Consider the following 27,696-nt stretch of genomic DNA (forward strand, 5'->3'; position numbering starts at 1 on the left):
GAATTCCTGAGGGGATTTCCATGGGCCTTCAGAGGTATGCCTTGGTCCGGTAGCTGGGTTTCCCGGCGTGGAGGTAGCTGCTAGTTAAGCTGAAAAGCAGTGGGTGCAGGAGGCAGAGTGTGGCGGTGACGGCAGATGCCCTCTCCACCCACAGCCAGAGAGTGTCTCTGTACTCAGCTGGTAAGAACTGAGCTCAGGTGAGGTTTAAAAAAAAAAAAAAAAGAGGAGAAAGTTTTACCTGAATCAGAGACAGTTAAAGGGGTTTCAGAACTTCCTCCAGTCTTTGTTCTTGGTGCGCCGTGTCCCTGTTTGTTCACGTTCCCTTTGGGGTTGGGGAACTGGGCAGCCTGGCGGGTTGAGCAGCCCCCCATGGGCTAGGCCCCGCACTTAGGTTTTTTTCTTGCACGCCGCAAGGTAGGCCGTGGCAGCCGTTTTCATGCGTGTTCTGCTGCCCTGAATCCATCTGTCTACACTAAGAAAAATAAATTATCAGGTAAGTATTTTCTCCAATAAAGTAAAAAAAAAAAATGAGTACAATTTTGTTTTTTTATTAATCACATGCTGGGCCTATGTGCGGATGGGGAAGGAGGAGGAATGGGGGTGGGGGTCTGGTGTGCCACAAATTTTTTTTTTTTTTTTTTGCTTATGTAACTGTGCCTTGGGCTGAAAAGAATTGGGAAACTGCACTAGTAGGAGATGCAATAGAAGGAGAAAAAAGGGTAAGTGTATGTATTTGGCCCATATAGATTACATATCATTATAACTTTACCACCAGAATAATATATCAACCTGCCGGGTCTTTGAGCTCTTCCAGATTGTTTTTGTTTACTAAAATTGCCACTCCTGCTTTTTTTCCCAGTTGCTGGTAAGAAATGTTATCCCAGGACAAGCAGGATGCTAGTCCTCACATATGGGTGACATCAGTAATGGAGCCCTATACGGAAAAACATCTATCAAAGTTTCTATGAAACTTTTGACTGGCACCAGAGTGCCTACTGAGCATGCCCAGCATGCCATGATATTCCCTGCCACAGGGGTCTCCCTTCAGTCTTCTTTTTTCCGCAGAGCCGTTAGCCTCGCGGTTAATCTGGAGTCCTGTGGTGATTTTCACCACACATAAAACTTTAGAAAAAATTCGGAAAATACTTTCCTCCGCAAGGGTCTCCCTTCCGTTCCATTGCGGTAAGTTTTTTTTCCCCATGATTTTCGCGGTTCCATACCATTTTTTCTGGCCCTTACCGTCGACGGCTGTCCGGCAGAAATGGCCTCTGGTTTTAAAAAATGCCCAAATTGTGCAAGAAACATGTCCATTACGGACCCGCACCAAGAATGCTTTTTTTGCCTCGGCGAGAAGCACGACGTCAAGTCTTGTAGTTTATGTGCCAAGATGACATCGAAGGGACGTCGGATCCGGATGGAGAAGATGGAGCACCTCTTCAAAATTCAATTGCTCCCATCGGCATCGACGTCAACCCAGTCATTGCCGTCTGGATCGATACGGCAAGTTGTACTGAAACGACGACTTCCAGGTGAGGCAGGAGAAGCTTCTACTCCCTCCCCCTCGCCATAGTCGAAGGCGTCCACCTCTGGCAGCGAAAACATAAAGAGAAGCATTGGCATCGGCATCGACGCCAGCACGCCATCGAACCGGTGCCCGCTGAGCCATCGAAGGATGCAGCCTCTGCTAAGAAAGCTCGGACGAGCGCGGAGGCTCCGAGGCCTACGATACCAGGGCGATCCCCACCGCTATCGGTGCTGGGCACCATACCTCCTCAGGGCTCTGAGGAGGTATCGGTATCGCCATCGCCTCCTCCTCCCATAGCTGCTCTGATACCATCAGCTCTGCGGGCGGAACTTGACGAGTACATCCGTCAAGCGGTGCAACAAGCTCTCCTCTGTGCGATACCATGCCAGCCATAGACACTGATGTCGCCATCGACACCAGCTCCGATGCCTTCGGATCCATCGCCATCGATGCCGGTACAGCCATCGATTCCGCAGCCGATGCCCTCGATGCCGCGCCCGATGCCTTCACCGATTCCACCGGTGACTCCATCGGTGCCATCTTCGGAATTCACGGTTCTTCAACCACTGATGAATAAACTGGACACTTTGCTCAATGCAATCTCAGAAACCCAGAGATATCAATGAAGAACCTGTTCCAGGACCCTCAGGAGTTCCCAGGCCTCATCAGCCTCGGTCCCCTTTACTACCATCGAGGCCGAGAGAGACACCGCTGGCGCCAATTACACTGAGGTCCCCAAAAGATACAGGCACAGATACAGACTCGGAGTACTCCTCAGAAGAAGACTTACTGTCTGAACCATCTCCTCCTGAGGACCGTAGAAAGTCTCCTCCTGAAGATTTATCTTTCTCAAACTTTGTGAAGGACATGGCGGACACCATTCCTTTCCAGTTGCATGCAGAGGTGGATTCCAGACAAAAGACACTGGAAGTCCTACAATTCGTAGATCCTCCCAAGGAGATTTTGGCTGTGCCAGTACATGAGGTTTTACAAGAACTCATGTACTGAATATGGGAACATCCTGGTTCACTGGCAGCGGTGAATAAAAGGTCAGACGCCACCTATTTAGTCCAACCAATCCCTGGATTTCAAAAGACCCAGCTACCTCACCAGTCAGTGGTAGTGGAATCGGCCCAGAAAAAGGCTAAAAGATTGAAGTCTCATGCATCTACACCATCTGGAAAAGACAAACAGGTTCATGGACAACTTGGGCCGTAAAGTTTTCCAAGGCTCTATGTTGGTATCCCGGATTGCATCTTACCAACTGTTTATGAACCAGTACCAAAGAAATCTTTGGAAACAAGTCCAGGACCTGGTACTCACACTTCCTGATCAATATTAAATTAAATTAATATTAAATTAATATTAAAGGGAGGAGGAATAGCCTAGTGTTAGAGCAGTGGACTATGAACCAGGAGACCAGGGTTCGAGTCCAGCTGTCGCTCCTTGTGACCTTGGGCAAGTCACTTTACCCTTCATTGCCTCAGGTACAAAAACTTAGATTGTAAGCCCTCTGGGGATAGAAAAATACCTACAGTACCTGAATGTAAACCGGTGTGATATCTCAATTGAGATCAAATGCCGGTATATAAAAGTAATTAAAAAAAAAAAAAAAAAAAAATATCAGGAACCCTTCCATCAACTGGTTCATAAAGGCCTAGAGGCAGGCAAACATGAAGTCAGAGCTACCTATGACAGTTTTGAAACTGCAGCACGTCTCTCGGCTTCTGGAATAACAGCACGTAGATGGGCCTGGCTTAAGGCATCCGATCTCCGGCCAGAAGTACAGGAGAGACTAGCCGACTTTCCCTGTTTGGGGGATAACCTGTTTGGTGACAAGGTTAAAGAAGCAGTTGCAACTATTAAAGATCACACGGAGACACTCAAGCTACTCTCCTTACTGCCTCAGGACACTCAACCCCCGGTCAGAAGACCTCCTAGAAGGGATATAAGGCTCCCTTACTACCGCCAACGCCGCTACCATCCCCCATCAATTCTGGCAAGACCATCTCGCCCAGCTCAGCGTCCGCAGGCTAGGCAAAGGCCTGCAGGGCCTCAACCTCCTCCTCAAACTGCCTCAACATCAGGTTTTTGAAAGAAATCAGAGAGCAGCAGCCAACCCACTCCCACACCTCCCGGTAGGAGGTCGTGTAACCTTTTTCCATCACACCTGGACCTCCATAACCACAGACCAATGGGTACTTTCCATAACAGCTCAAGGCTACCGATTGGATTTTCTCACTGTACCAGAAGAAATTCCACTTATCTCATCTTGGACAGTGAACCACATTCCAAACTCCTACAAGCAGAATTATCCACCCTTCTGAGAGCCAGGGCCATAGAACCAGTTCCCGGGCCTCAGCAGGGCAGAGGATTCTACTCCTGGTATTTCCTCATTCCAAAGAAAACCGGAGGCCTCCGTCCCATCCTAGATCTCAGAAATCTCAACAAATTTCTAAAAAAAGAGAAATTCAGGATGGTATCATTAGGCACCATGCTATCTCTTCTTCAAAGAGGGGATTGGCTCTACTCTCTGGATCTTCAAGACGCCTACGCTCACATTCCCATCTTTCCTCCTCATCGACAGTGTTTGCGATTTCTGGTCGAAGGACAACACTTTCAATACCGAGTGCTCCCATTCGGCCTAGCCTCAGCACCTCAAGTGTTCACAAAGTGTCTGGCAGTAGCGGTGGCACATCTTCACAAACAAAGGGTGCATATATTCCCTTATCTGGACGATTGGCTCATCAGGAGTCAGACACAAGAAGGGACTCTCAACTCCCTCAAGCTCACAGTCAACTTGCTTCACTCCTTGGGATTTCTCATCAACTACCAGAAATCCCAATTCACACCATCTCACCTGTTACACTTCATAGGTGCAGATCTAAACACCGTCATAGCAGGAGCTTTTCTACCAAGAGACTGGGCTCAAACACTTATTCTCCTGGCACACTCTCTCCGAAGTCAATCTCTGGTCACAGCTCATCAGTGCCTCACCCTACTCGGACACATGGCCTCCACAGTTCACGTCACTACCATGGCCAGATTGACCATGCGACTAGTGCAATGGACACTCAAATCTCAGTGGATTCAAGCCATTCAACCATTGTCCACTCGCATTCAGATAACGCAGGAACTGCGTTCCTCCCTCCTTTGGTGGACATCAATGAACAACTTGCTCAAAGGTCTGCCCTTTCAGCATCCAATTCCGCAAGCAACATTAACTACAGATGCATCCATCTTAGGCTGGGGAGCGCACATTGGTCATCTGAAGACCCAGGGGACGTGGACAACAGCCGAAGCCTCTTTTCAAATAAACTTCCTAGAGCTTCGAGCTATACGTTATGCGCTACATGCGTTCAAGGACTGCCTTTCACACAAGACTGTTCTGATTCAGACAGACATCACAGTAGCCATGTGGTACATCAACAAACAAGGGGGAACAGGTTCCTACCTCCTTTGCCAAGAAGCAGCACAGATTTGGGACTGGGCCCTAGCACACTCAGTTCTTCTATGGGCCACTTACATAGCAGGCATCCGCAACATAATAGCCGATCGCCTTAGTCGTCAGTTCCAACCACACGAATGGTTCTTGGATCCAGCGACAGCAACCAAGATCTTTCAACGCTGGGGTCAACCAACAATAGATCTCTTTGCGTCCCCTCTGAACTACAAAGTGAACAATTACTGCTCCCTGCTACGACAGGAGAACAGCCTACCAAAGGACGCTTTTGCTCGCCATTGGAACTCAGGCCTGTTATATGCGTATCCACCAATACCACTCATAACCAAAACTCTAGTGAAGCTGCAACAGGACAAAGGGACCATGATACTCATAGCCCCATCTGGCCTCGACAAGTATGGTTTCCTACACTGCTAGACCTCTCAGTTAGGAATCCCATTCGCCTGGGAGTAGCTCCCAATCTCATAACTCAGGATCCGGGTCGGTTGCGCCATCCCAACCTTCAAACCCTATCCCTGACAGCAAGGATGTTGAAAGCTTGATCTTACAACCACTCAACCTTCCAACCACTATATCTCAAGTGCTGATAGCTTCACGTAAACCTTCCACTAGAAAGAATTATTCCTACAAATGGAAACGGTTTACTTTGTGGTGCACTCAGAAATCTATAGATCCTTTCACTTGCCCCACTTCCTCACTACTAGATTACCTATACCATCTTTCAGATTCTGGTCTTCAGACTTCATCTGTAAGAGTACATTTGAGTGCAATCTCAACTTACCATAACAAGCTGGGAGACGCACCTATCTCTACACAGCCTCTCGTCAGTAAATTTATGAAAGGTTTAACTCACCTTAAACCTCCAGTTCATCCCCAAGTATACAATGGGACCTAAACGTAGTATTAACCAGGCTCATGCGTTCCCCATTCGAACCCATAGACACCTGCGACCTTAAATTTCTTACATGGAAAACTGTATTCCTCATAGCCATTACATCAGCTAGAAGAGTCAGTGAACTACAAGCACTTGTCACATACGAACCTTTTACAAAGTTCCTACATGACAGGGTGGTCCTCCGTACTCATCCTAAATTCCTTCCAAAAGTAGTCACGGAATTCCACTTGAACCAATCTATAGTTTTACCAACATTCTTTCCAAGGCCTCACTCTTAGCAGGGAGAAAGAGCCTTACATACCTTGGACTGTAAACGTGCGCTATCCTTCTATTTAAACCGCACTACAGTCCAAAGGAAATCCAGTCAACTATTTGTATCTTATGATCCAAACAAATCAGGTAAAGCAGTGGGAAAACATACTTTGTCAAACTGGCTAGCAGATTGCATACAGTTTTGTTATGAGAAAGCAGGCCTTACTCTACCAGGGCGAGTAAAAGCACATTCAGTCAGAGCAATGTCAACCTCGGTAGCACACCTTTGTTCTGTACCTATTCTGGACATTTGTAAAGCAGCAACATGGAGTTCTCTTCACACGTTTGCAGCTCACTATTGTTTAGACAAAGAAGGAAGACAAGATTCAGCCTACGGACAATCCGTCTTAAAGAACTTGTTTCCAGTGTAATCCCAACTCCTTCTACATCCACCTGCTGTGATCTTCGGCTGATTCATTTCAACAACAATACTTCACTGTTGCCTCAATCCCAAATGACTCAGCCTCTAGCTTGCTAATCACCCATATGTGAGGACTAGCATCCTGCTTGTCCTGGGATAAAGCAAAATTGCATACCTTGTAATAGGTGTTATCCCAGGACAGCAGGATGTAGTCCTCACGAAACCCACCCGCCACCCCGCGGAGTTGGGTCCGATACGTTTTATTATTTTATTTTTGGCTAACGCTAATTGCTACAAAACAGACTGAAGGGAGACCCCTGTGGCAGGGAATATCATAGCATGCTGGGCATGCTCAGTAGGCACTCTGGTGCTAGTCAAAAGTTTCATGGAAACTTTTAAAGAAGTTTTTCCGTACATAGGGTTCCATTACTGATGTCACCCATATGTGAGGACTAGCATCCTGCTTGTCCTGGGATAACACCTATTACAAGGTAAGCAATTTTGCTTTTCCAGTGTAATACCCAACTCCTTCCACAACCGCCTGCTGTGATACAGGCTGCCTCATATTCGTCAATGGCACCTCAGTTTTTGTGCCTGTTGCACGAGTTACATATCATTGACCCATTCCAGGATGAGACAGTCTGTAGCTTGCTAATCACCCATATGTGAGGACTACCATCCTGCTTGTCCTGGGATAAAGCAGAGTTGCTTACCTGTAATAGGTGTTATCCAAGGACAGCAGGATGTAGTCCTCACGAAACCCACCCGCCACCCCGCGGAGTTGGGTCCAAAACGTTTTATTTTATTTTTCGCTCTTACTTTTTATTGCTACAAACGAGACTGAAGGGAGACCCCTGTGGCTGCAGGGATCATGGCATGCTGGGCATGCTCAGTGTGCCAGTCAAATTTTCTAGAAACTTTGACAGAAGTTTTTCCGTGAGAGGGCTCCATCAATGATGTCTCCCATATGTGAGGACCACATCCTGTTGTCCTGGGAAAACACCTGTTACAGGTAAGCAACTCTGCTAACAGTTCTGTGTTCCTGGGGTATGCCTAGGCTCACACAATCAATTACTTATCCTGCAACTATTAGGGAAGGCTGCCCAATAACCCAGAGGTATTTCAGTAAAAGTAAAATACTTTTATATTCATCCTGCAGCTACTAGAGGAGTCTGCCCAGTACTCCAGGGAGTTTATTATGCATATCTAGGCTAAACCTAAAATCTAAAAGTCAAATTTGTGTCTCTCCTGTTGACATGTTGCAAAATACCCAAATCAGTGGGTTTCCTTATAGTGGGGGACGGAGGAAACAGGAGTTCCCTGGGAAAAGGGAAAGGGATGTGTAGGGGGTTAGTCAGAGGGGTGGGGTTAGGTGGGAGGAGGGTTAAGAGATTGGAGATTTTATTTTGGAAAAATAGGGCTAGTTCATTTGCTTTAGCTTGTGCTTGTTCACTAGGGAAGGAATGAGAGTTAGGTTGAGTTAGTTCGGATACGTAGGAGAAGAGGGCTCTTGCGTCAAAGATAATGTCGTGGATCTTGAGAGCGTGGAAATCTCTTTTTGCCTTTAGAGTGTTGTTCCTGTAATGGTTGAGGGCAGATTTGTAAGTAGACAGGGTACTGGCACAAGGGGTTTTGCGCCATAGGCTTTCCTTTTTTCTGAGGGTTTGTTTGAGTTTCCGTAGGTCCTTGGTGAACCATGGTTGTCTCTTATGTGAATTCAGGTTGAGTATTTTTGTTGAAAGAGGACATAATTTATTTGCTATTTCCTCTGTGATATTGCTCCAGGATGATATGGCTGCGTTGGGGTCTGCAAGGTTTAAGTTTGGAAGTTCTTTAGCCAGGTGGAAGTTAAGGTCATCGGAAGAGCAAGATCTTCTGTAAGGGAATGGAGATTGAGGGGATTGAGGCTTGTGGGTTTCTGTCATTAAGAAGGTGGCGGAGATTAATGAGTGATCTGACCATGGGACTGGAGTGCAAATGGGATGGGATGAGTGCTTGATGCCGGAGTTTGTGAAAATGAGGTCCAGAGTGTGGCCTGCCTTGTGGGTGGGCTTATTGATAATCTGTTGGAAGCCCAAGGCTGAGAGTGTGGAGAGGAGGGTTTCACAGTTGGTTGTGAGTGTGGTGTTATTGACATGAAGGTTGAAATCTCCTAGGATCAAGGCGGGGGAGTCCAGGTTTATGTGTTTTGCAATTACTTCTATTATGATGGAGGCATCTGCGTCTAGGAGTCCAGGAGGGGCATAGACTAAGAGGATTTGGAGTTCGTTGGTTTTGAATAGGCCTATTTCCAATTTTGAGTCTGATTTTATTGGGAGTTGGGAGGCTCTCAGTTCTTTTTTGGTTGCTAGCAGTAGGCCTCCTCCCCTTTTCTTTAATCGGGGGAGGGAGAAGAAGTCGTACATCTGTGTGGGTAGTTGATTTATTAGGGTTATATCTGTTGGTTTAAGCCAAGTTTCTGTTATGGCACAGATGTCCGGTTTGTTGTCTAAGAGATAGTCATTGAGTATCAGAGTTTTCTTAGTGATAGATTGTGCGTTGAAGAGAGTTAGGGTGAATAGCGAGAGACCTAGTAGTTGGCTGAAAGGGGTGGGTAAGATCGGAATGAGGGTTTTGGAGGAGCGTGGCTGCGGTTGCATTGTTGCTTTATCTGTGTTGCGGAAGCTGCGGTGAAGAATAGGGATTGAGAATTCTGGTGGCATGGTGGTCTAGTTGTGCTATCAATGACGGGATGGATGCTGGATGTAGATTGGCAGAGGCTGGATGGGTGCTGGATGGATGACTGTTGATGCTGGAGGGTGCTGGATGGAAGTTGCAGGAGGCTGGATGGGTGCTGGATGGATGTTGCAGGAGGCTGAATGGGTGCTGGATGGATGTTGCAGGAGGCTGAATGGGTGCTGGATGGATGTTGCAGGAGGCTGAATGGGTGCTGGATGGATGTTGCAGGAGGCTGAATGGGTGCTGGATGGATGACTGTTGATGCTGGAGGGTGCTGGATGGAAGTTGCAGGAGGCTGGATGGGTGCTGGATGGATGACTGTTGATGCTGGAGGGTGCTGGATGGATGTTGCAGGAGGCTGAATGGGTGCTGGATGGATGTTGCAGGAGGCTGAATGGGTGCTGGATGGATGTTGCAGGAGGCTGAATGGGTGCTGGATGGATGTTGCAGGAGGCTGAATGGGTGCTGGATGGATGTTGCAGGAGGCTGAATGGGTGCTGGATGGATGACTGTTGATGCTGGAGGGTGCTGGATGGATGTTGCAGGAGGCTGAATGGGTGCTGGATGGATGTTGCAGGAGGCTGAATGGGTGCTGGATGGATGTTGCAGGAGGCTGAATGGGTGCTGGATGGATGTTGCAGGAGGCTGAATGGGTGCTGGATGGATGACTGTTGATGCTGGAGGGTGCTGGATGGATGTTGCAGGAGGCTGAATGGGTGCTGGATGGATGTTGCAGGAGGCTGAATGGGTGCTGGATGGATGACTGTTGATGCTGGAGGGTGCTGGATGGATGTTGCAGGAGGCTGGATGGGTGCTGGATGGATGACTGTTGATGCTGGAGGGTGCTGGATGGATGTTGCAGGAGGCTGAATGGGTGCTGGATGGATGTTGCAGGAGGCTGAATGGGTGCTGGATGGATGTTGCAGGAGGCTGAATGGGTGCGAGGATGTTGGCTGTGATTCTAGTGTGTCTCTGTTGTGGTGAGGTAGGCTGTTGAAGGGGGCCTTATTTCTATTTCCTGGGGCTCACCAAGGGGCGCACTAAGGGGCAGGCCCCTTAGGTCGCGCTCCTTCATGCGCGCGACGCCGCCGGTGAGTTCCGGGTATTTAAAGGGCTGTTGCCGCCCTCTGATTGGCCCGTTGTTCCTTTTAGGGGCGCGGTTCCCTTCTCGCGAGGCTCTCAGGGCCTCGTGCGGTTTGGATTTTTTTTTAAGTATTGTTTTGGCTCTGTTTGTCCCCCCCTGCGCGGCTCACCTTTGCTTGGAGGTAGGTGAGCAGGCTCTCGCCCCGAATGGGCCGCGCTGACCGCGCGAGCCTCGGCAGGGAGAGGAAGAGGGTAGCTGCAGGGAGCTGGAGTGCGCCGGGAAAGAACGCCGCCGGTGAGTTCCAGGGATTTAAAGGGCTGTTGCCGCCCTCTGATTGGCCCGTTGTTCCTTTTAGGGGCGCGGTTCCCTTCTCGCGAGGCTCTCAGGGCCTCGTGCGGTTTGGATTTTTTTTTAAGTATTGTTTTGGCTCTGTTTGTCCCCCCCCTGCGCGGCTCACCTTTGCTGGAGGTAGGTGAGCAGGCTCTCGCCCCGAATGGGCCGCGCCGACCACGCGAGCCTCGGCAGGGAGAGGAAGAGGGTAGCTGCAGGGAGCTGGAGTGCGCCGGGAAAACTTAATAGCAGGTAATGGACTTCTCCTCCAAGAACTTATCCAATCCTTTTTTAAACACAGCTATACTAACTGCACGAACCACATTCTCTGGCAACAAATTCCAGAGTTTAATTGTGCGTTGAGTAAAAAAGAACTTTCTCCGATTAGTTTTAAATGTGCCCCATGCTAACTTCATGGAGTGCCCCAAGAGTCTGCCTGCGTGGAGACTCTCCGAGGGGGTCGCCATATTGCCCGCATGGTCACCGTCGCCATCTTGGCCTACTCGCTGCGCCGTTCACCTCCGAGCGCACATCTCCGAGTCAGGCGCACAAAGCACTTTTGCGCATAGACTTACGCGCGCATAAATCCTTGCGCGCATAACTTGTAGGCACAGAGCCGAGCGCATATCTACGGCACAGCCGCGCACACAACTTACACGCTCATTTTAAGCGCACCAAAGCGCATAAGATTTACGCACCAACAGCCTTGGCACCCCCAGGAACAGAAATTAAAGCGCAAGGCCTCTGCCCAGCATGGTACATCAGAGCCGCACAAAGCGAGGAGGCTGATGCCCTGTGCACGCAGTGCGAGGAGGCCCTGGGAGATCCAGCTCAGGGCCAGTCCCACCCAGGGCAGAGTTCTAGCTCCTCAGGGGGGGCACCCTGGACCTAGCCAGGGGGACCCCCCCCACAGACGGGACCCCCAGGGAACCTGCGCCCCTCGGCTTTGATCCAGCATCCATATCATGGGTGGAGTTCTTCAAGGGGATTCACACCTTTGTTCAAATGCAAACTCAACCTCTGGCTGACCAGCCACATGCTCCACTGGAGGACCCACATACTCCAGGGCCCTTCAAGACCTAGGCACAGGCTCCCATTACCCAGAAGCCCCACCTATGGGGACTCAGACATCTCTGAGGAGGAAGCCAAACCCCTAGAAGAGGGGGAGCTCTCCCCGGGGACAGAGCCTCATCGAACCATGAGACGCTTCTTCACAAAGGACGAGCTCCCGGACCTGGTCAATCAATGTCTGACGGAGCTCGCTAACCCGGGCCCAGGAACGTCGGGGGAACCTAAACCGAACCCCCTGCTGGAGGGTCTTCGACAGACTTCTCGCCATTTCCCTCTGTTACAAGCAGCACAACAGCTGATTGACCTGGAATGGAATGCTCCGGAGTCCGCATTCAAAGGGGGACGAGCCTTGGCAGCCCTGTACCCCCTGGACCTGGCAACCAAAGATCATCTTGCATGCCCAAGAGTGGATGCCATGGTCTGCGCAGTCTCTAAGCGCACCACTATCCCAGTGGAGGGAGGAGCTGCGCTCAAGGATGCACATGACCGTCTGGAGTCCATCCTCAAACAGTCATTTGACGTCGCCGCTATGTCTCTATGAATTGCGGCCTGCTGTACCGTGGTGACACGTGCCTGCCTATCACAAACCAGGAACAATACCCCGGGAGAAGACATGAACCAGCAGTATCATTCCTAGCGGACGCTGCCTCGACCTAGTGCGCACAGCAGCCGGAGGAGTGTCATCTGCGGTGGCTGCCAGGAGGCAACTCTGGCTCCGAAGCTGGTCGGCCAACACATCTTCCAAAATGCGCCTCACAAGGATGCCCTTCAAAGGATCCCTCCTGTTCGGCAGCGAACTAGAGAAACTGGCCGACAAATGGGGTGAGTCCCCATTGCTGCGACTGCCGGAAGATAAGACGAAGAGAAACCAGCGTCCCTTCCCCAGGTTCTCCAGGGGCAGAAGTTTGCAGCGCTTCAATCCTTACAGGAACAACTATCAAGCGTCCCGCACTACGGGCAGGAACCAGTCCTTTCGGACCAAGCACAACAAGAGGGAAGCCAGCTCAAGTATGGGCCCCAGCCGCACCCCACAATGAGATTCAGCTGACCCATCCAAGGGAAGAAGCCATAGGGGGCAGACTAGCCCTATTCTACCGCAGATCGGTCGACATAACCTCGGACAAGTGGGTCCTAGCCATCATTCTGGAGGGGTACTACCTGGATTTCCTACGAACTCCTCCGGACAAGTACGTGGAGTCCCCCTGCCACGACCCCTCCAAGAGGGCGGCAGTGGAAGCTACACTGTCCAGGCTACTGGCCCTCGAGGCCATAACCCCAGTACCTCCACAGGAAATAAATACTGGCCATTATTCCATTTATTTTATCGTTCCCAAGAAAGAGGGAACATTCAGGCCCATCCTGGATCTCAAGTCGGTCAAACGCCACCTCAGGATCCCTCGCTTCCGCATGAAAACCCTACGATCCGTTATAAGGGCGATACAACCAGGAGAGTTTCTCACATCCCTGGATCTTTCAGAGGCTTACCTGCATATCCCCATTCATCAGGAACATCAGCGCTACCTACGCTTCAAAGCCCTGAACCGTCACTACCAGTTCCGAGCACTACCCTTTGGGCTTGCCACAGCACCCTGGACGTTCACCAAGGTAATAGTGGTGGTGGCGGCAACACTGAGGAAGGAAGGAATCCTCGTTCACCCTTACCTAGACGATTGACTGATCAGAGCAAAGTTACCGGAGGAAAGCCGCCAAGCAACCAGCAGAGTAATAACTCTACTGGAAAGCCTAGGATGGGTAGTCAACACAAACAAAAGTTCCCTACAGCCCTCACAGTCGCTGGAATACCTAGGAGTCCGATTCGACACCAAAGAGGACAAGGTCAGCCTGACCCCCACTAGGAGATCAAAATTGTGGAACCGGCTGCAAACCTTGCCAAACGATCCTCGTCCCACAGCATGGGATTACCTGCAAGTCCTCGGGCTGAGGGCATCCACACTGGAAGTTGTGCCATGGGTGCGAGCCCACATGAGGCCCCTACAGCGCTCACTCCTATCACGGTGGAGCCCATGGTCCCAGAACTACACCATATGTCTATCACTTCCGGGCAGAGTTCGGACCCAGCTACGGTGGTGGCTGCAGGCCAGCCACATGAGCTGGGGATCAAAACTATCCTGCCCAACCTGGACTCTACTCACCACAGATGCCAGTCTACGAGGATGGGGAGCACACTGCGAGGAGCTAACCGCCCAAGGGCAGTGGAACACAGAAGAGGCAGGATGGAACATCAACTGCCTAGAAGCGCGAGCAGTCAGACTAGCCTGCCTGCGGTTCGTCCACAGACTTCGAAACAAAGCAGTCAGAGTAATGTCGGACAACGCCAAGACAGTGGCCTACATCAACCAGCAGGGGGGAACCAGAAGCCAACAGATGTCCCTAGAAATAGACCCCCTTATGGCGTGGGCGGAAGCAAACCTCCAGGAGATCTCCGCCGTCCACATCACTGGGAAAGACAACATTACAGCAGACTTCCTCAGCAGGGAAAGTCTAGACCCAGGAGAATGGAGGCTGTCGTCCGCAGCCTTCAAGATGATAGTGGATCGGTGGGGGACACTGAACATGGACCTTCTGGCAAACATCCAACGCCCAAGTATCCAGATACTTCAGCCGCAGGTGGGAACCGCAGTCCCAAGGGATCGATGCCCTGGTACAGCCCTGGCCCCCGGGGACTCTACTATACACCTTCCCGCCGTGGCCCCTTCTGGGAGCAATTATTCACAAGATACACCTACACAAGGGACTAGTTCTTCTGGTGGCTCCGGACTGGCCAAGAAGACCCTGGTACGCAGACATGAGAAGACTGCTGGCAGGGAACCCCCTACCCCTGCCCCCCCACAGGGACCTGCTACAACAAGGTCCGATCCTCCACGAGGACCCAGCTCAATTCTCTCTTACGGTCTGGCCATTGAGAGGGCTCGCCTGAGAAAGAGCGGATACTCAGGGGTGGTAATCGACACTCTCCTCCGAGCACGCAAGTTCTCCACATCACTAACGTACATAAGGATCTGGAGAGTATTTGAAGCCTGGTGCGAAGACCACAACATCAAGCCACGCTCATTTACAGTTCCCGTGATCCTGGAATTCTTACAGAACAGACTACAGAAGAGTCTGTCCCTCAACTCCATCAAGGTACAGGTGGCCGCATTGTCATGCTACGGCTCCAAGAGCGAGGGCAACAGCATGGCCTCTCACCCGGACATGTCACGCTTCCTGAAAGGAGTCAAACACATTTGCCCACCACTAAAGTGGCCGGTACCTCTGTGGAATCTCAATCTCATTTTGGACTTCCTATCGGGAACTGCCTTCAGACTCCTCCGAGGCCTGTCCCTCCGCCTCTTAACCTTAAAGACTGTGTTTTTGCTGGCGGTGTGTTCAGCCCGCCGCATATTGGAACTACAAGCTCTGTCCTGCCGTGACCCGTTCCTCAGGCTCACCCCGGGGTCCATCCACCTACGCACGGTTCCCTCCTTCCTCCCCAAAGTGGTCTCGCACTTCCACGTTAACCAGACCATCTCGCTACCATTGACGGATGGCTCGAAGAATTCGGAAGAAGCCTGTAGTCTGCACCACCTCAACATCGGCAGACTCCTATCCAGATACCTGGAAATGTCCGAACCCGTACGAAAAACGGACCACCTTTTCGTCCTTCACAGCGGAAAGAGCAAGGGGAAGTGGCCTCGCAGGCAACCATCGCCCGCTGGATCAAGGAAGTCATCAAGCGGCCTACGTAGAAGCTGACAAGCCACCACCTCTACAGGTCAAGGCCCATTCTACCAGAGCCCAGGCAGTATCCTGGGCAGAAACCAGAATAATGTCCCCCGCCGAGATCTGCAGGGCGGCGACATGGTCCTCCATTCACACCTTCTCCAGATTCTACCGTCTGGATGTTGAAGCTTGGGAGGACACGGCATTTGCAAGGGCAGCCTCCCACCCGGTTCGGGAGTAGCTTTTATACATCCCATTAGTCCTGAGTCCATCTGCTACACGCTAGGAAATGGAGAAATTACTTACCTGATAATTTCGTTTTTCTTAGTGTAGACAGATGGACTCAGCAACCCACCCTTGGCTGCCGTTATACATGGTTTTTTTCAATGAATCAAGGGTAAGCCATGTTTTCATCTACCTAGGGCATCCACCCTGCCGGGTGTCGACGCTTTCCGGTTGAGTACACTGGCGGTCTCCAGCTATAGTCAATCAACCAGTTCAAGTTAATCAAGTTTTAAACGTTCTAACAAGTTATGAAGTTATTTAAGTTAATCATATTATTAAGTTAATCAATCAGTCAGTCACACATATATCCACAATGCTTTTCGAGGAGAATACTGAAGAGCTGCACTTCCTGCAGGGGTATATGTACTAGGGGCTGACGTCAGATTGAAATCTGATCCGTCTCCAACTGCTAGCAGGAGTACACTATACCCATTAGTCCTGAGTCCATCTGTCTACACTAAGGAAAACGAAATTATCAGGTAAGTAATTTCTCCAATGCTAATAAATATTGAATATCAACAGCTAGTAACAGAAAAATCTTTAATCTTTTATTATAAGATACCTTATAATAGGAGCAGGGCTTACCAAACAATGCAGAGTAAACCTTCAGCTCAGCTCTTCTGAGCCATTATGCTCAGTTAAACCTCACCAGCTCTTAACTTACACACCAATGAGTTTGTTTGCATAACATTTTCCTAATTGGCATTATAATTTTTCTCATATATGCTAATAAGTCATATGATTTCTTGTAAATTGAGCCCAGAAGGCAGAAATTAAACTCAATTCTAACCTTTAATAAACTTTTTAGCATTTCAGCAACCTTGGCTATTCCTACAATTCTGATCAGTGCAGTCTCATTGTGCAGTATTTACTTTTTATTTTTTCACCACCACCAAATTATTCTGGCTTCATAGAAAACCTTTTCAAAGCATCCTTATGGGAAGTATCAGTTTATTTTCCTCTATCCTAATGGAAGGGGTACAAAACTTGCAACAAATTTGCTGGCCATGTTGAAACAGTCGCAAACAATTGTGAGGGCATTGAATGATCACTCTTAATAGTCATGGGATTTATATTCAGTTGTATATTCAAAATGTGATTTTTTTCAACTTTTTTTTTTTATGGAGAGCAAAAACAATATATAAAGTTTTAAGCTACAGGATGTGCTGAAAAATGAAAAAAGGTCATATACTGAAGCGCTTGAGTTATAGCTTTAACTTCTTATAGTAGATTCCTATTCGTTAGCATCAGTGATTTATTTAATGACTTACAATCGGAAGCTTCCAAACAGAAAATGTGCAGTGCGGAGAACAATAAAAATTATATTCACATTGTTATAAAATTACAATACAATAGACCAGAGGTTCCCAAACCTATCCTGGAGTACCCCCAGCCAATCAGATTTTCAGGATATCCATAATGAATATGCATAAGGCAACATTTGCATGCTATAGAAAAATATTTGCATGCACCATAGCATGCAAATTTTATCTCATGCATATTCACTGTGGATATCCTGAAAACCTGACTGGCTGGAGGTACTCCAAGACAGGTTTTGGAACCTCTGCAGTATACAATAAACAGGATATCCAACATCCTCTCTAAACAAAAAGTGATAATATGCTGGGGATATTTTGTAGGTATGGAGTAATTATTGTGGGAAATCCGAAGGCTCTGTCGAAACAACCACTCTGGAACCATCTGCTGAACTACTACAAGGAACAGAAGGTACTGGTGGAGGGGCCCCTGAATAACCTCCGGGAAAGCCTAATGCAGTTCAGCAAGCCTCGTAAACTTGTCAACACTATCAATCCAGTAAGTTACTACTAAGCACCCTGCATCTCACCATCTGATAAACACTGCAGCTTATTAAAAAATATATTTGATGCCTAGAACAGTCTGCCTTTAGCAGTCTTCACTAAGCAATAAAATTCTGAAAATGCTTTTCCTTGTGGATACCTCTCTGATTTAAAATGCCAGGCAGTGGGGTATGCATCAAACTGTATTAGACAGTTTTCATCTAATTTTAGATTTTTTGCAACGCACAGAAAGATTGAAAGAAGGTCCTGCCTGAATATCCTGCCCCAAACAAAAGGCTTGATGTCTTAAGAGGGAGGGAGCCACCATTGCAGAAGCAAGTGATGTTCCAAGAATAACATAGGAAGGAGCCCCTCCCAGCTTCGGTACGGACCCCGATAAACTCAGGTGTTTCCTGCAACTGCTGGGAATCAAGCAGTAGGCCCATTTCTGTCATCTCTGTGCCATACAGCCCAAAATGGCTGCTCTTCCCACCTTAGCTGTTACACTAGTGGGAACATTCTTCAGTTGGGCCCACCGCTGTGGAATCCTTGAACCACGGCTTCTTGATGTTTGTTCCTCCCACCACCTCCACATAGTGCTGGCACAAAAGAAAACTTACCCCAGTACTAGCCTAGCAGAACCGCCTGTGCTGTAAAAACCATTTCGTATACCTCACTCATCTTGTCCTATGATGGGGCCCCTCCCTTCCCTGCCATGGCACCAAATGGCTCCAGGTGGTGTCTAGTAGCCTCTCTCACCCTACAGATGCTCCAATCACAGCTGTTCTTACTTCTGCTTGCACACTTTTATTTTTTTTTCCCCACTAGACTAGACAGGCACCAGAGCAAGCCAGAAAACTTAACCCCCCCCCCAAAAAAAAACAAAACAGAGAGGGAATGTTTGTGGAGGGGCAACCCAAAGGGAAAACAAAGGGGAAGAGAGGAGCAGATCAGACATTCAGCCCAGAACCAAAGCATCCTCCTTTCCAGGTATGGAAGTCCTTGTCAACCAGGGGAAGATCAGCCCCTAAGGACTACCCCTCAGGAAGCAGCCAAATCTTCTCTGGAATTCCTCTTCAATGTACCTAGATAAGGCCTCAGCTCTCAGTATGGGCATGCTTGCCTGCTTTCTGCTGGAGAAACAATACTGGCAGGCTGAGGTCAGCGCATGATCCTAAAAGGGGTGATGTCATCAAGCCTGTTCTTTCCCCATCTGCTGTTAGAGGAGCATAAACCCATGTCTGGACTGGTCTGGCTTTATGAAGAGGAAACCAATTTTTGTTTTAGAAAACATTATAAAGCATTATTGCTTTGTGTAATTCCTTTGAAAATCATTAGTTTTCAAAGGAATTTTTCTCACATGTATTTTTCTTAATGCAAAGAGGAGTAACTACCTCCTTTATCCCCCAGCGTGATCCGTAGATTTGCTTCAGTGAGCACTAGCAATCAACTTTGTCTTATTTAAAAGCACACATTTATCATGATTGTAGAATGTAGGAACCAAGACCAGATATTTATATTTCAGTAGTGTTTATAACTGAATATTTTGTGTACGAAGAAGGAAAAATGTTTATCCCAGGACAAGCAGGATGCTAGTCCTCACATGTGGGTGACGTCACTGACAGTGCCCTATTGCGGGAAAACTTTCTGTCAACGTTTTTAGAAACTTTTGACTGGCCCTGTGAGGCCACTGAGCATGCCCAGCATGCCATGATATTCTCTGCCACAGGGGTCTCTCTTCAGTCTTCGTTTTTCCGTGCTGCTGCAAGCATCGCGGAGATAGGAGTCCTGTGAGTTTTCCTCACACATTCCTGACTGAAAAAGTCATTATTTTTCAAATTATCTCTCCCATAAGGGATCTCTCTTTTTTCCACTGGACGGTGAGAATTTGGTCTCATTTTTACTGTAAGTAAAAACTTCCTTTCTCTCAGAAAATTTCTCCCTTTTTTCATCGACGGCTGTCGGTGAAAAAAATGATTTCTGGCTTTAAAAAATGCCCGATTTGCAATCGGACTATGTCTATCACAGACCAACACCTTGAGTGTGTTCTCTGCTTAGGCGAAAAACATGATGTCTCCTCCTGCCAACAGTGTGCAGAAATGACTCCAAAAGGAAGGAAAATTAGACAGGCGAAAATGGAACACCTCTTTCACCTTCAACTCCTTCCTTCCCCTTCGACATCAACGAAATCGTCCCCAGCAGGAGTTTCCAAAAAGGTCTTGCTGAAAAAACGTCTGGGGGGATCGGGTGATCAGGCATCACCGTGGATGGCGTCGATAAGATCAGTAATCAAACATAGGCATCGACACCGACATGCACCGACACCAGCGTTAACTCCCCGGGAGAACCGAGCGCAAAGCGGCAAAAAGATAAGGAAACTCCGCCACCGTCAGGGCCTACAACATTGGGGCAACCCACACAACCATCGCATGAGGTATTATCCACTCCTCCACCGCCTACAGCTACTCTATCTATCCCAGCTGTATCGCAGGATTTGTCCACTTTGATAAGGCAGGCGGTGCTCCAGGCCCTGAAAGAACAAATTCCGGCGACCGTGCCGATGCCGGCGATTCTGCTGATCCCGGTGACATCATCGATGCCGGGGGCAACATCGATGCCAATGTCGGTGACTTCGCTTTTACCAGTCACCGTGCCGATGTCTATGACCCTGTCGGTTCCGGCACCGATGCCAGGCGCTAAAGCGAAAACAACTACGGTGACTTCGAAGCGTCCAAGGAAGGCATTAGTGCCATCTTCGATCTCGAAGCCTTCACCATCGGTGCCACTCCTTCCTGGGGATCCAGGTCACGGAGAGTCAGCACTACATCAAATAATAATGAAAAGATATCAGGATTTATTTGATTCTCTCCCCTCTAATCCAAGGGAAGAGCATCTTGAGGAGTCATATCCTGAAGATTCATTGCCAGGACCTTCTGGCATTCCTCCACCACCTAAGACTTCAACAACTTCTCAGCAAGCCCAAGGATATGACACTTGGAGTGACACAAATTCAGAAACTTCATCTGAGGATTTTATGTCTGATCTATCTCCACCAGATCCACGAAAGAAATCTCCGCCAGAAGATTTTACTTTCACAACTTTTGTCCGGGAGATGGCTGACACCATTCCTTTCAAATTAGTCACAGAGCAGGATACCAGGCAACAAACCCTGGAGGTACTTCAATTTGTAGACCCTCCAAAACAAGTGGTAGCAATACCAGTGCATGATGTTCTCCTAGACTTGCAACATCGTATTTGGGAACATCCCTGCTCTGTGCCAGCTGTCAATAAGCAAATGGTCAGTACATATTTGGTGCAATCTGCTCCTGGTTATCAAAAGTCGCAGCTTCCTCACCACTCAGTAGTGGTGGAGTCGGCACAAAAAAGATCAAAAAGAATTAGACCACATTCGTCGAATTCCCCAGGTAACGATCACAGGTTTTTAGATTCCCTGGGTCGTAAGGTCTACCAAGAGGCCATGTTGAATTCTAGAATCTCTTCATACCAACTCTACATGACCCAATATCAAAGAGATTTGTGGAAACAAATGCAAGACTTTGTTCCATCTATTCCATCTCAATACCAAGAAGCAGCCCAGACCATCATTCACAAGGGTTTGGAGGCAGGAAAACATGAGGTCCGTGCGACCTATGACGGATTCGAGACAGCTTCCAGGGTAGCTGCATCAGGAATCGGTGCCAGAAGATGGGCATGGCTTAAGGCCTCGGACCTTAGACCTGAGGACCAAGATAAATTAGTAGATCTCCCTTGGGAGATAACGTTTTTGGATCCAAGGTCCAGGATGCAGTGGCTCAACTAAAGGAACACACTGAATCCCTGAGACAGCTTTCCTCACTTCCACAAGATCCCCCTACGCACTCTGGACGTAGGCCTCAACAAAGGTGCGAAGTTGGCGGACCTCATGCGTCACCTAGATTGGATTTTAGACCGTGCTAGGGAGGAGCCGGCTGCCGTGGTACATGTGGGCACCAACGACATAAGAAAATGTGGGAGGGAGGTTCTGGAAGCCAAATTTAGGCTCTTAGGTAGAAAGCTTAAATCCAGAACCTCCAGGGTAGCATTCTCTGAAATGCTCCCTGTTCCACGCTCAGGTCACCAGAGGCAGGCAGAGCTCGGAGTCTCAATGTGTGGATGAGATGATGGTGCAAGGAAGAGGGATTCAGTTTTGTTAGGAACTGGGGAACCTTTTGGGGAAGGGGGAGTCTCTTCCGAAGGGATGGGCTCCACCTTAACCAGGGTGGAACCAGACTGCTGGTGCTAACCTTTAAAAAGGAGATAGAGCAGCTTTTAAACTAGAACAAAGGGGAAAGCCGACAGTCGCTCAGCAGCGCATGGTTCGGAGAGAGGTATCTTCAAAGGATACTAATGATGCATTAGAATTAGGGCATCCCGACAGTGAGGTTCCAATAATAAGAAAAGTAGTCCAAGTGCCCCTAACTAAAAACTCACCTGAGCTAAAAAATTCTAACTTATCCCTATCAATTAAAAAGCAGAATGAAAATACAAACAAAAAACAAACTTTGAAATGTTTGTATGCAAATGCCAGAAGTCTAAGAAGTAAGATGGGAGAATTAGAATGTATAGCATTGAATGATGACCTAGACTTAATTGGCATCTCAGAGACATGGTGGAAAGAGGATAACCAATGGGACAGTGCTATATCGGGTTACAAATTATATCGCAATGACAGAGAGGAGCACCCGGGAGGCGGTGTGGCGCTTTATGTCCGGGATGGCATAGAGTCCAACAGGATAAACATCCTGCATGAGACTAAATACAAAATTGAATCTTTATGGGTAGAAATCCCTTGTGTGTTGGGGAAGACTATAGTGATAGAAGTATACTACCGTCCACCTGGTCAAGATGATGAGATGGACAGTGAAATGCTAAGAGAAATTAGGAAAGCTAACCAAATTAGTAGTGCAGTAATAATGGGAGACTTCAATTATCCAATAATAACGGTGCAGGGACAAATCTTCAATTCCACAATTTCTAATATTTATTATATTTGATGATTCAAAGATGAAACAGGCAACTCCACAGATCCAACATATTCATTTATACAGCGTCCCCTGACTCGGTCCCGTGTTTCGCGGTGGCTGCATCGGGAGGGACCACAAGTATTTAAAGGTTCTGTAAATAAAAGATAAAATTGAGGAGGAATATAAGCATGCGCTACTTTACACAGACCATTCAAACTAAGGTACATACCATTTCCAGCTGTCATGGAGCACGAGCGCCCTCAGACTGACAAACTTTTAAAGCAAAAATTGGCGCGAAACCAAGATCCCTCTCGAGATCCTTCAACCAATCATCACTGAGCACCCATCAACTAAATAAGTGCCACTCGATCTCCTTGTTGAGGCCACCCGGGCTAACTGTATCCAAAATGTAAATCCATCTTTGCTCTCTTCTTCCAAGTACCTCTGAGAAATCCCCTCCCCTTGACGGAGGGGAGACCACCTCAAGCACGGTGAAGAAGAGGTCAGAGATGGAATGGTTAAACTGGGACCAATGTGTAACTAGGAGTTCATCCATTCTAAGGTGTCGTATATTGGAACAGTGTTCAGACATCCTTGTCTTGACCATTCTGATAGTCTTTCCAACATATATAAGGGGGCAGGGGCACTGCACTATGTACACCACCCCTCTAGTTGTGCAGTCAGACTTTGATCGTAGGCAAAAACTACGCTCAGTTTTTGGATGTTTAAATACAGTGATTTAAATACAGCAGAGGTGTGCTCGCACATAGTGCAGTGCCCACAAGGACCGTGAGCCCCTTCCACAACCTCTTTCTGGTGCCTCAAGAAATTAGCATGTACAAGTTGATCATGGAGATTTTTACCTCTCCGGAACGTGAAGCGGAGAGGGCCCCGAAAGACATTGGATAATGACAGTGCATTCCAATGTCTACGTATCATATCTGCAATCGATTTTCCCACAGTAGAAAACGGGAGAATACAATTGAAGCTGACATCTTTTTCTGACTCCCCCGAGGGGAGGAAAAGCCACTCCCTATTTGAATAAAGGGCTCGTTTAAAAGCCCTTTTAACTACCCGGGCCGGATAACCCCTCTGTATGAATCTTTCAGTCATACTTTGTGCTTGATTCAAAAACTCAGAACGAGAGGTGCACAGTCTCCGTAGCCGTAGAAATTGCCCGGTGGGAATATTATCACGAAGGACCCTTGGATGACAACTCGAATAAGCTAGCAACGTATTCCGGTCAGTATCCTTCCTGTAAAGAGTGGTAACAAATTGGCCCTCCCTTCTCGAAATCAGAATGTCTAAAAAAAAAACTATTTCAGACGGGTGGATACAGAAATTAAACTGTAAGTGAGAGTTCAAGGAGTTTAACCAGTCCAAAAACATATAAAACTGGATATCCGTGCCCACCCATAACAAAAGCACGTCGTCTATATAACGCAACCACAAGGGAATAAAGGAAAACCATTCTGACGGATAAATCAAAGAGGACTCAAAATTGTCCATATACAGGCAAGCGAGGCTGGGGGCCATCGTAGCCCCCGTTGCTGTGCCTTTAATCTGCTGGTAGTGGATATTGTCAAAACGAAAAAAGTTTCTTGTCAAGGCCAATTCCGCGAGTTTTAACAAAAAAGACATGGGGATACGGTAAGGCACAGGACGTGAATTTAAAACGTTTTCAATCACCCGGAGGGCTTCCCTCTGAGGGATATTGGAGTATAGAGATATGACATCTAACGTCACAAAGAAGAACCTGCCCGTTGGTACAGGCAGTTCATCCAAAATAGAAATCAGGTGAGCAGAGTCCCTCACAAATGATTTAATCTTCGGTACAAATGGCTTCAAGAAAACATCTACAAATTTAGATAAAGGCTCCAGGAGGGAGCCAATGCCCGAAACAATCGGTCGACCGGGGGGATGATGCAAGGTCTTATGAATTTTAGGGAGGGTGTAAAACACCGGCATAATAGGATGGGATGTCAGCAAAAATTTACCTTCCCTATTGGTAATAATATTGCGGTCCAGTGCCCCTTGCACTGGACCACGAAACACGGGACCGTGTCGGGGGACGCTGTATAAATGAATATGTTGGATCTGTGGAGTTGCCTGTTTCATCTTTGAATCATCAAATATAATAAATATTAGAAATTGTGGAATTGAAGATTTGTCCCTGCACCGTTATTATTGGTTACTTGCTGATGTGCAAGGTTTGCTTCATTACTATTTTGGTTGTTTGCCAGACTTCAATTATCCCAATATTGACTGGGTACATGTATCATCGGGACACGCTAGAGAGAGAACGTTCCTGGATGGAATAAATGATAGCTTTATGGAGCAATTGGTTCAGGAACCGACAAGAGAGGGAGCAATTTTAGACCTAATTCTCAATGGAGCACAGGCCTTGGTAAGAGAGGTAACGTTGGTGGGGCCGCTTGGCAATTGTGATCATAATATGATCAAATTTGATTTAGTGACTGGAAGAGGAACAGTGTGCAAATCCACGGCTCTCGTGCTAAACTTTCAAAAGGGAAACTTTGATAAAATGAGAAAAATTGTTAGAAAAAAACTGAAAGGAGCAGCTACAAGAGTAAAAAATGTCCAAGAGGCGTGGTCATTGTTAAAAAATACCATTCTATGAGCACAGTCCAGCTGTATTCCACACATTAAGAAAGGTGGAAAAAAGGCAAAATGATTACCAGCATGGTTAAAAGGGAAGGTGAAAGAAGCTATTTTAGCCAAAAGATCTTCATTCAAAAATTGGAAGAAGGATCCAGCAGAAGAAAATAGGATAAAACATAAATGTTGGCAAGTTAAATGTAAGACATTGATAAGACAAGCTAAGAGAGAATTTGAAAAAAAGTTAGCCGTAGAGGCAGAAACTCACAGTAAAAACTTTTTAAAATATATCCGAAGCAGAAAGCCTGTGAGGGAGTCAGTTGGACCATTAGATGATCGAGGAGTTAAAGGGGCAATTAGAGAAGATAAGGCCATCGCGGAAAGATTAAATGATTTTGCTTCGGTGTTTACTGAAGAGGATATTGGGGAGGTACCCGTACCGGAGAAGGTTTTCATGGGTAATGATTCAGATGGACTGAATCAAATCACGGTGAACCTAGAAGATGTGGTAGACCTGATTGACAAACTGAACAGTAGTAAATCACCTGGACCAGATGGTATACACTCCAGAGTTCTGAAGGAACTAAAAAATATGAAATTTCAGACCTATTAGTAAAAATTTGTAACCTATCATTAAAATCATCCATTGTACCTGAAGACTGGAGGATAGCAAATGTAACCCCAATATTTAAAAAGGGGGCGATCCGGGAAACTACAGACCGGTTAGCCTGACTTCAGTGCCAGGAAAAATAGTGGAAAGTGTTCTAAACATCAAAATCACAGAACATATAGAAAGACATGGTTTAATGGAACAAAGTCAGCATGGCTTTACCCAGGGCAAGTCTTGCCTCACAAATCTGCTTCACTTTTTTGAAGGAGTTAATAAACATGTGGATAAAGGTGAACCGGTAGATGTAGTATACTTGGATTTTCAGAAGGCGTTTGACAAAGTTCCTCATGAGAGGCTTCTAGGAAAAGTAAAAAGTCATGGGATAGGTGGTGATGTCCTTTTGTGGATTACAAACTGGCTAAAAGACAGGAAACAGAGTAGGATTAAATGGACAATTTTCTCAGTGGAAGGGAGTGGACAGTGGAGTGCCTCAGGGATCTGTATTGGGACCCTTACTTTTCAATATATTTATAAATGATCTGGAAAGAAATACGATGAGTGAGATAATCAAATTTGCAGATGACACAAAATTGTTCAGTGTAGTTAAATCACAAGCAGATTGTGATAAATTACAGGAACACCTTGTGAGACTGGAAAATTGGGCATCCAAATGGCAGATGAAATTTAATGTGGATAAGTGCAAGGTGATGCATATAGGGAAAAATAAACCATGCTATAGTTATGCAATGTTGGTGTTCCATATTAGGTGCTACAACCCAAGAAAGATATCTAGACGTCATAGTGGATAACACATTGAAATCGTCGGTTCAGTGTGCTGCGGCAGTCAAAAAAGCAAACAGAATGTTGGGAATTATTAGAAAGGGAATGGTGAATAAAACGGAAAATATCATAATGCCTCTATCGCTCCATGGTGAGACCGCACCTTGAATACTGTGTACAATTCTGGTCGCCGCATCTCAAAAAAGATATAATTGCGATGGAGAAGGTACAGAGAAGGGCTACCAAAATAAGGGGAATGGAACAGCTCCCCTATGAGGAAAGACTGAAGAGGTTAGGACTTTTCAGTTTGGAGAAGACACGGCTGAGGGGGGATATGATAGAGGTGTTTAAAATCATGAGAGGTCTAGAACGGGTAGATGTGAATCAGCTATTTACTCTTTCGGATAATAGAAAGACTAGGGAGCACTCCATGAAGTTAGCATGTGGCACATTTAAAACTAATCAGAGGAAGTTCTTTTTTACTCAACGTACAATTAAACTCTGGAATTTGTTGCCAGAGGATGTGGTTAGTGCAGTTAGTATAGCTGTGTTTAAAAAAGGATTGGATAAGTTCTTGGAGGAGAAGTCTATTACCTGCTATTAAGTTCACTTAGAGAATAGCCACTGCCATTAGCAACGGTAACATGGAATAGACTTAGTTTTTGGGTACTTGCCAGGTTCTTATGGCCTGGATTGGCCACTGTTGGAGACAGGATGCTGGGCTTGATGGACCCTTGGTCTGACCCAGTATGGCATGTTCTTATGTTCTTAAAAGAAGCTAGAAGACCTTTTTATAGACAAAGGAGGTACTATCCTCCTACATCTAGAGCTTATGCCTTCTAGAACTCAACAAAGACCGCAACCAAGACAGCCGAGGGCGGCTAGGCCTCAACCTGCACTTCAGACTGGGCCTCCTACTGGTTTTTGAGACCACTTCCAGAGAACACAGCCACCTCTCCAACCCTCAGCCAGACCTTCCAGTAGGAGGCCGGATATCCAAATTTTACAACAATTGGATACCAATAACATCAGACCAATGGGTACTGGCAATAATATCTCGAGGATACCAACTCAATTTCCTCTCGATTCCCACCGATTTTCCTCCAAGCCATTTCCATATC

At 47.3% G+C, this 27,696-nt stretch overlaps 1 protein-coding gene across 1 annotated transcript in view; it reads left to right on the plus strand.

The window, feature by feature from the left end:
* The window catches only part of UPF1 (UPF1 RNA helicase and ATPase), a 443,827-nt gene that overhangs the window by 325,626 nt on the left and 90,505 nt on the right, over positions 1-27,696 (plus strand). Inside the window, 1 exon segment of the mRNA XM_029614488.1 lies at positions 17,405-17,579. Coding sequence (XP_029470348.1) covers positions 17,405-17,579 — 175 coding nt within the window.

This window comes from Rhinatrema bivittatum, chromosome 8, assembly GCF_901001135.1.
Source record: "Rhinatrema bivittatum chromosome 8, aRhiBiv1.1, whole genome shotgun sequence".
Taxonomy (NCBI): domain Eukaryota; kingdom Metazoa; phylum Chordata; class Amphibia; order Gymnophiona; family Rhinatrematidae; genus Rhinatrema; species Rhinatrema bivittatum.